At 35.2% G+C, this 9,302-nt stretch overlaps 1 protein-coding gene across 1 annotated transcript; it reads left to right on the top strand.

Annotated features, from left to right (window-relative positions):
• Window positions 1–5,889: 5,889 nt before the first annotated feature.
• Window positions 5,890–8,598, top strand: LOC142521365 (2-phytyl-1,4-beta-naphthoquinone methyltransferase, chloroplastic). The gene is made up of 7 exons (XM_075624571.1): window positions 5,890–6,074; window positions 6,218–6,282; window positions 6,670–6,760; window positions 6,856–6,944; window positions 7,108–7,303; window positions 7,986–8,085; window positions 8,347–8,598. Exons 1-7 carry the CDS (start codon window positions 5,937–5,939, stop codon window positions 8,445–8,447), a joined length of 780 nt encoding a protein of 259 aa, XP_075480686.1. The 5' UTR covers window positions 5,890–5,936; the 3' UTR covers window positions 8,448–8,598.
• The last annotated feature ends 704 nt before the right edge of the window (window positions 8,599–9,302 follow it).

Below are 9,302 nucleotides of genomic sequence, written 5' to 3'. Positions count from 1 at the left end.
TCCAGATCTCAGGTATGCCAGCAGGTCAAAGCAGAAATTTAGCGACCTGGAGGATTACTGCAACCTCTGGAAATCCCCGAGTGGAAATGGGAGCATATTTCCATAGACTTTGTGGTAGGATTGCCAAAGTCTAGGCAAAGCCACGACGGTATATGGGTGATCGTGGACAGACTCACGAAGACTGCACACTTCCTACCCGTCCGCATGAATTACAATCTCAACAAGTTGGCTTCACTATACATGGACAACATTGTGAGACTGCATGGAGTGCCAGTGAGCATCCTATCTGATAGGGATCCGAGGTTCGTCTCGCGCTTTTGGAAGATCTTTCAAGAGGCCATGGGAACAAAAGTAACCTAAGTACGGCCTATCATCCTCAAACCGATGGACAAACTGAGAGGACCATACAGACCTTATAAGATATGCTGAGAACATACGCCCTTGAATTTAGTAGCAACTGGAGCACTCATATACCCTTAATTGAGTATGCTTACAACAACAGCTATCACAGCAGCATCGGAATGGCTCCATACGAAGCTCTTTATGGAAGGAAATGTCGATCACCACTTTATTGGGATGAAGTGGGAGAGAAAGTTGTGGAGGGACCCGAGCTAGTACAGATGACCGTAGACAAGGTTAAAATTGTCCGGGAAAAGCTCAAGGCAGCTCAAGACTGACAGAAAAGCTATGCAGATCTTAAAAGAAGGCCTGTAGAGTTCAACGTGGGCGAGAAGGCTTATGTGAAGGTCTCGCCTATGAGAGGAGTTGTCCGATTCAATAAAGCCGAGAAATTGAACCATCGATACGTTGGACCATTCGAAATCTTGGAAAAAGTAGGCACGCTAGCATGCAGACTGGCATTGCCACCAAACATGTCAAGAATCCACAACGTGTTCCATGTGTCACAACTGAGAAGGTAGATTTCAGACCCGAGTCACATGTTGGAGGTAGAACCGCTCCTGATCGAAGGGAACTTGGGAGAAGAACTGAAGTACGAAGAAGTCCCCATCCAAATTGTGGACACGAAGGAACAAGTTCTTAGACGACGTATTATTCCCTATGTCAAAGTACAGTGGTCCAACCACACAAAGCGAGAAGCAACTTGGGAAGTTGAGGAGAAGATGTGAAAGGAGTATCCTTACCTGTTTGGAGACCAAGCCAATTCAAGTTTCGAGGACGAAACTTCTCATAAGGAGGGAGGGATGTAAGAACCGGATTTTTCCGGCATTTTATTAGATATTTGTAAGGAAATTTTAGCATTTGATTTTTTATTATTGTATTAGAATAAGATATTCAGACTGGAGAATATTTACATGGGAAATGTGGAGATACACTTGGATAGACAATATTAAGTTATTAAATTTATGATTAAGCATGCAAATTTTCGAAATTGGGAAAGATATAATGCAAGATTTGGTAGAGACCATGCAAGAATAGAGGAATCAATGCATAGACTTAGTAATTTTCGAAAATCCACTAAATATTGTGGTGCCTAAAGACATAATCACATGCAAGAATAAGCCACAAGAAAATTGAAAGCAAATCCCCTCACTTAGCCACCATATTTTTGAAAATAAGCAAGGAGATTTAGAGTCAAATATGGTGAGATTTGGGCAATTTTGGGCATGATTTAGATGTCATATTTAGCCCCATACTCCTCCCCTATAAATAGTCCATCAACCCTAGCATTCTCTACACAAATTTTCGAAAATCCCTTGCTGCAAATTTTGAAATTCAGCAGCTCTCCTAGCCAAAACTCTGCCCGAAAATCGTCCCGAAGTAGGCTAGAAATCGAAGCCGAAGCGCTGTCCGAGCAAAAACGAGAAGCGACACAATTTCCGAAGCCAAGCATCCACGTTTTTAGCAATTAAAAATATTGTAAGTGGGCTGTTTTAAATGTTTGAGTTTTCGGATTATGCATGTGTTCGTTTTTTTTAAAAATACGGTCGAGCACCGTCGTTCTGTCCATACGTTTTTTTCAAAACTTTGGTACGTTTACGTGTTGGCACTGTGAGGATTCCCTGAAAATGGGTAGAATTCCAACATATGGCCCTTCACGGTGGGATAGAACCGTCTTATGGCCCCGTCCCCTTAGAGGATTAAAACTTAGGGACTGATATCAGTAAATCATAGAATGTGGAAAAATCGCAGTGCTGTTATGTTATAAATATGATGTTACGTTACGAAAAGCGTGATGTATTTATGTGTTGTTTTCGAAAATGGAGTAAATATTTTTTTGTTGTGCTCGATACGCCCCCACTTGCTGAGTATTTCCAAATACTCATCCCCTTTACTCTCTCCTCCCAGATAAATGAGAAGAATAGGTTGAGGAAGAGGAGTCGGACTAGTTTTGGGGCTGGTGAAATTCGAGACTTCGAGATTTAGATTAATTTGAACTTTTTATTCAGTTTTACGTTTCCGTATTAGACTATGTCGTTTTTTGGGTTTTTTGAGAGTCGTAAAAACAATTGTTATCTCATTTGAATTATGATATATAAACTGATTTCGGTTTATATTGTGCTACGAGGCTGGTTGTTTTCGATTGTGTGATTGTTAAACAACGTCGGTGTCAACCCTGAGTTTCGGGGCGTGACAGCTCCGCCCGTACATGATCATGATAATGTCTTGTATCTGAACCTCATAGTCCTACCTTTGGAATGACTTCGACTTAGTTTGCATGGATGTTTTGACTTCTTATAGAGCCACAATTGACTGTTATCGAAGAATATTACTTTGAAGCTCAATTTTGCTCCTAAATAGAACTTTTATGGTTGAGGCTCTCAAACCAATATTCCGTTGGTCTCATTTATTGAAATGACACGTTTGTTATATTCGGGTCATAACGGTTTTATTATTTACGTTGTCGATTTGTCACAAGATGAATGACAAATATTGGACATTCATGTTGTTTATGAATTTCTGGATGTATTTCCAGAAGAGATTCTTGGATTTCCGTCAGAACGAGAAGTTGATTTCAGTATTGAACTTATGTCAAGAACTGAAATAATTTCTCGAGCACCGTATCATTTAGCTTCTATAGAGTATAAATAATAGAAAGAAAAATTAGAGGACTTGTTGAGTAAAAGGTTATTTCCATCCAAGTTCATCGCCTTGGGGTGCTCCTATTCTGTTTGACAAAAAGAAAGTTGACATCATGCGGATGTGTATAGATTACAAACAATTGAATAAGTATATTATTAAGAATAAAGATCAACTTCTCAAAATTTATAAATTATCCGATCAACTGCAAGGTACTTTGGTATATTCCAAAATTTAATATCATTCTGGATATCATCAAGTACGAATTAGATGATAAGATAATCAGAAAACAACTTTTCGCACCAGATATAGAAACTTTGAATTTTTGGTTATGCCTTTTTATTTGATCAATGCTCCTACAATGTTTATGAAATTGATGAACCGAGTATTTAGAAAATATATCAATCGATTTGTCATTGTATTCATCGATGATATCCTTAACTATTCTATGTCCAAGGAAGAATATGCAAAACACTTGAGGTTAGTTCTTTGAATTATGCAAAAAAAAAAAGGAAATTGTATGCAAAGCTGTCCAAGTGTGAATTTTGGCTAGATCAAGTTTTCTTTCAAGGCCATGAAATTTCTCGACATGGTATTTTTGTCGGTCCAAGAAAAGTAGATCGAGGTAAAAATTCTTCAACCTTAATATTAATTTTGAATTATTAGTGTGGTTTTTTTAGTGAAATTATAATTATTTGATGTTTAATGGATTAGAGTAGCGATTATTTAGCTAAAAATAATCATAAATTTGATCGTTTATGAATATTTGGAAAAATGATTTGATTTTATTATTTCGGTGAATAAAAATGGTGAAATATAGATTTTTGATGAAAATGTAGTTGCTCGGAAAACTCTTAGACTTTAGATACGATTGTTAAGCTAGAAAATAATCATTGAGTTGAAAGTTGCAGATTTTGGAAAATAATTTGTCGAGTTGAGAATTTGGGAAAATAATTCAACTTTGAATATTTAGAAATATTAGTTGAATTGTTTAAGTTATTTTAATAGTTGTAGAATATATTCGATTAGTAGAAATTTCTTTAATAAATATAGGCTTATGATTCGATGTCGGAAGTTCAAGTTGACCATTCGTGTTGTCGCTGAATTGGTATATGTATGTTACAATTTGCTAACATAAGAAGGTAACATATAAATTATGTTTTACGGATATTTATGTTTTATTATTTGTTATTATTTGAACACAACGATATTTATTGTTGCTAAATGTATATGTGGATTATATGTTTTTTAATTTGTTATATTTTATATAATTTAGAATAGAGCAAGACATTTATGACAACTTGAGTCCTATTGTTTTTGTTAATCGTGTATTATTGTTCGTTGTATTCGATAATCATGGTGCGATTGTTAGGTCTTACATTGACACACCCGAGACCATATATTGGATTGAGCATTCAGCCTGTTAGTGCAGCCATTCGAGATGAGCATTGAATTGTGTCATTGATTATGTTTCTTTGTGTTATTCATGTTGTATTGTTGATAATGAAATGGAGGTCGAGTTGTGAGTGTTATTTAGCTCAATATGACATACCTAACATACTTAGACCAGGATGGTTTAACTGCATTACGATATATCTCTCCTATGTTTGCTTGAACACTATCAAGTTGTTATTGTACCATTCGTTAGCTCTAGTTATCCCGTTAATATTGAGCTCACGTATTACATTTAATAAATATGTATGTGCATGACTTATGTTTATTTATAAATGTTATTTAATTGTTTTATTTATAGAAAATCCTAACCTTAGTTATTTCTGGGGATTATTGTGGTTGTTTTTGGTACTATGGTATGTTATTCAAGTGGTTTTTGCAGCACCAGATGGAGAATTTGTCGGTAGATCACGTGGTTGAGGTTGAGGCGTGTCGTCAAATCTGCTAGATATTTATATGTATTACGGAGCCATTATATATTTATCGGGGAGATGCTCCGATTGTTTGTATTATGTTTTGGGAGTCTTGTGTCGTTGTTTGGATTTACATATGTTCCGCTTTTCTTACTTTTTTGAATGATTTTATTATTTTTGTTATTTGCCGGCGTCCGTTTGTGTGAATTTAAATTGTTGTGATCCTGCTTTTAGTTATTGTGATATAAAAATGTTGTCTGAGTTTTCCGACATGTCCTATTTACGAGGTTCATGACAATTTTTTTTTAGGTCTAAAGCTTATTTTTAAACGTTTTATGATGTTCATGTTAATAAATCTTTACATATCTTTTAATTAAATATCATTAAAATAACCAAGCCTCACAAATTTGAATTTTTTTGGAGGTGATCCGAATGCGACCGGTCTTATTATTATTAATAATATTATTTCTTTTATCTTATTTTATGTCGATATTTTATATATTTATTAATATTAAAGGATGTTTCTTACATTTATAATTTTGTAATTAAAAATTACGCAGATTATTTCACTTATTTTTCAAAGTTTTTTTTTCCCGTTTTTTGGGAAATGTTTTTCAAAGCTATTATCTTAGAGTAGGTATCTTTTGACACGATCTCACGAATCTTTATATGTGAGACGGTTGATATTCACAATAAAAAATAATACTCTTAGCATAAAAAGTAATACATTTTCATGGATGACCCGAATAAAATATATGTATCGCAAAATACGACTCGTGAGACCGGCTGACAAAAGTTTTTGTTGTTATCTTATTATAACAAACATTAGTATTTGATATAAATAGTAAAAAACATAAGATTATTATTCTTATACTAAGTTATAAAACGAAAATCAATTAAAATAATTATTACATATATTATAAATTATAATAATTACTTATTTGGAAAAAGTATATTTATTTTTAAAATAATAAAAATTAACAGAAAATGCAAACCCCATAGGTGTTCAAAGACGGTGGGCTCACTGAGAAAATGGCTACTCTTCAGTTCAATCTTCCCTCTATTACTTGGCCGCGGCATAGACAGCTATCCCGGTCCAATCTCCGACCGGTTCACTGCGCAGCCGAACGCCAGGAGCTTTTTAACCGTATTGCGCCTGTGTATGACAACGTGCGCGCCTCCATTTCTGTGTATCGCAACTTCAAAAAATTTGCCTCAATTCGTTCTGCTTCATATTAAACTGTTATATCGGCTTTTTTAATCCATTTCTGAACTGGGTTTTGTTTTCAAATGATTTATGTCGAATTTTCCAGTTGAACGATTTGTTGAGTTTGGGGCTTCACAGAGTATGGAAGAGGATGGCTATTTCTTGGAGCGGGTATTTACTTCTGTTCTTTTATCCCTTTAAGGATCAATCTGTGTGCGGCAAAGAATGGGTTTGGTGTTACATGTATTTTGTACATGATATATGCGGATAAAGTTTTGTGATCTTTTGCAGATAAATATTTGATTTTTGATTATCTTGAACTGAGAATCTGTTCATTCCCATTTTAGATTCATGGATGATGTGCAAGTTTGAATTTCTGGAGTACAAATTTTTTTACTTGATTAGTCCAAATGTTATTTGTTACTTGCCCATTATGTTCTTTATTGGAAGATGCACTGCATTCTGATTAAATGCTAGTAGTATAAAAGGTGTTCCGCAGTTTTGTAAGAGGGAAATTTGGAAGAAATTAAAAATCTCTGCTTTAATTCTTTCTGACAGAGCAAAAGAAGGAGACACTGTGTTGGATGTGTGTTGTGGAAGTGGGGATTTGGCTTTTCTGTTGTCTGAGAAAGTTGGAATTAAGGGAAAGGTTTTATGCACTTATCTTTTGAATTTTCTGGTTAAGAGATATTACCAGTTTTCCTATATGTTTTTGTCCGTTTCTTAGGGGTGGCAATTTCACAGGTGATTGCTCTTGATTTCTCAAAAGAGCAATTACAGGTTGCCCAATCTCGCCAGCGGGAGAGATTGAAGGCCTGCTACAAGAACATTGAGTCAGTGTGATTCTTCAGCTCTTTTTGTTATTATTTTTTTTTTTGAAGTCAGTTCTTTTGTTATCTTCCTGAGAGAAGAAGGGATGTATCAATTTCTCATTGGTTCTTTAAAAAAATCAATTCTTTTTTTCTGAAAATAATGGCAAAATTTGATGCATTATAGGTGGGTCGAAGGAAATGCTGTGGATCTACCCTTCTCAGACTTGACTTTTGATGCTGCTACAGTTGGTTATGGATTAAGAAATATAATAGATAGGCATAAAGGTCTGATGGAGATTAGCCGTGTTTTAAAACCTGGTTCAAAAGTATCTGTTCTCGACTTTAACAAAAACACTCATCCATTTACCACTTCAATTCAGGTATTATTAGCAGTGCAGAATTGCTATTAAGAAGTAAGCATTCTCTTATTTTAGTCCTTCACTGAATAATATTCCTATTATTTTCAACTTTCTAGATGATATCTTTGGATATCTGGCCGTGCAGAAAAGAGATTTGATTTTGTTAATCCTTTAAAGCATAGCTTTCTAAAACAATATGTGCATGCAACAATTAGAAAGTATTAATTTGATACATCATTTAGATCCGCATGTATGCATCCTATCTCAGATTTTCGCTGACCATTTCTGCAATTTTCCGGACTGGTTCTTCTATATGCAACTGTTTGAATTTTGAGTAGAAATTGCTTGTCAATATGTTTCTAAATTTATTACTTTATATCAAAGCACAGTAAACTCGCTGCATTTTGTCTCTTGGTCACTTGGTGTGTCATGAAGTTACAAAACACCTATTAAGTCTTTCAACTACAAATCAGTTTTACAGCAACTATTGTTTCCAAGATGATGACTATTTCACTTTGATTGTAATTTTAGTTGGGTAATGTAATATGTTTATTTCAAGATATTTCATGCAAATTTATTTGAAAAACATCACTTTCAAGTTTTACGGCATGCCCCTTTAAATAGTACTCATGAGGTTAAAGGTTTTTTCGTGTCGCCATACAAACTTCCCTTCAAAAGATTTATGTTAATATTGCTTTTCCAGGAATGGCTTCTTGATAATGTAGTGGTTCCTGTTGCAAGCGGATATGACCTTGCAAGTGAATATCAATACTTAAAGAACTCAATTAGAGAGTATTTGACAGGTCCGTTGTCTTGTCCAAATGCTTATCAACGTACTAAAAGTTATAGGTAATGGCAACGAAATAACTCAAATACCACACAGAAGGCCAAAAATCATGTTTCAATCACTGTGCCAAGTATTATATCATCCTGGACAATGGGGGTAATTAATAATACCCTGCAATTACTGTGTAATAAGCTTGATTGAAAAATGATAATATCATGTTAGATGGCAAGTGCATTATGATGTTCCATGTAACATGACTTATATGTTTGTGATGCAGGAGATGAATTAGAGAAGCTTGCTTTGGAATCGGGCTTTTCAGCTGCGAAATATTTTGAGATTAATTTCGGACTGATGGGAAATTTGGTAACCACACGATAGGGATGGCTTTGATTGCTGTGGAGGTTTTTGTCCCGTGAATTTGCTTCTTTTATGTCTGTAACTTATTCTCTATCAATGCTTGGTTTCTATATCTATACATCAATGCCTGTGCATGCAAAGGTAGTTTATATACAAATTGTCAATTTACACCTTTGCCGAGATTCTTGGCTAGCTGCTTCATTAAAAGAACTCGTGGATTGTAAAGGGTTTTCACCATTTCATCTTTGTCATTGGAATTTGGAACCTAAAATAAGGTTTGGACATCAGAAGATTAGCTCTCAAATATAAAGACAGATGGCATTCTAAAATAGCTGCTACAATTACTGCGCTTACGGATCCGCAGATTAGTGGATCTTGAGTTGCTATCAACTGCAAATTCGAACTCCAACTTGTAGTTGAGCTCATTTATTTCAAAGTAACGAAGGTCAAACTTGAGTTTGGAGACGGAAGTCTAATTCAAATTCAAACTCAAACTAACGAAAACATGAACATAGCTTCACGAGCTATTTCGGGTAACAATGATGTCCGGGTTGATGGGTGAGTTGAGTAAAAAATCTATCGGACAAATATGTGCACTTTCCCAGTAAAGATGTTTTACTTGATAGGATCAGCTGATGGTATAGCGTGGTGGAATAGCCTGGCCTGATGGGATCTGGCCTGACCTGATGAGACGAATCTGACTTGACTTGTTGAGATGAGCCCAGATGATCTGACATGTCTTCATGTTCATTTTCATTCGTAGTGACCCCTGAGGAGGTTGTCTTGGTCCCTACATGCCCTCCCACGACCCAGCCATCTTATTTTGTCCTAAATGTGTTGGCTTAAATAAAAGATTTGTGCACAAGTTAAAATAGC

Source organism: Primulina tabacum, chromosome 12 (assembly GCF_025594145.1).
Source record: "Primulina tabacum isolate GXHZ01 chromosome 12, ASM2559414v2, whole genome shotgun sequence".
Taxonomy (NCBI): domain Eukaryota; kingdom Viridiplantae; phylum Streptophyta; class Magnoliopsida; order Lamiales; family Gesneriaceae; genus Primulina; species Primulina tabacum.
The sequence above is the reverse complement of the archived record's forward strand: the minus strand, read 5'-3'. Positions and strand labels throughout refer to the sequence as shown.

Excerpts from the sequence above, each read along its gene's own strand:
- LOC142521365 (XM_075624571.1), top strand. The coding sequence starts at position 5,937 with ATGGCTACTCTTCAGTTCAATCTTCCCTCTATTACTTGGCCGCGGCAT. Across the intron at positions 6,761-6,855 it reads AAGTTGGAATTAAGGGAAAG|GTGATTGCTCTTGATTTCTC; the intron begins GTTTTATGCACT and ends GCAATTTCACAG. Across the intron at positions 8,086-8,346 it reads AATTAGAGAGTATTTGACAG|GAGATGAATTAGAGAAGCTT; the intron begins GTCCGTTGTCTT and ends TTTGTGATGCAG.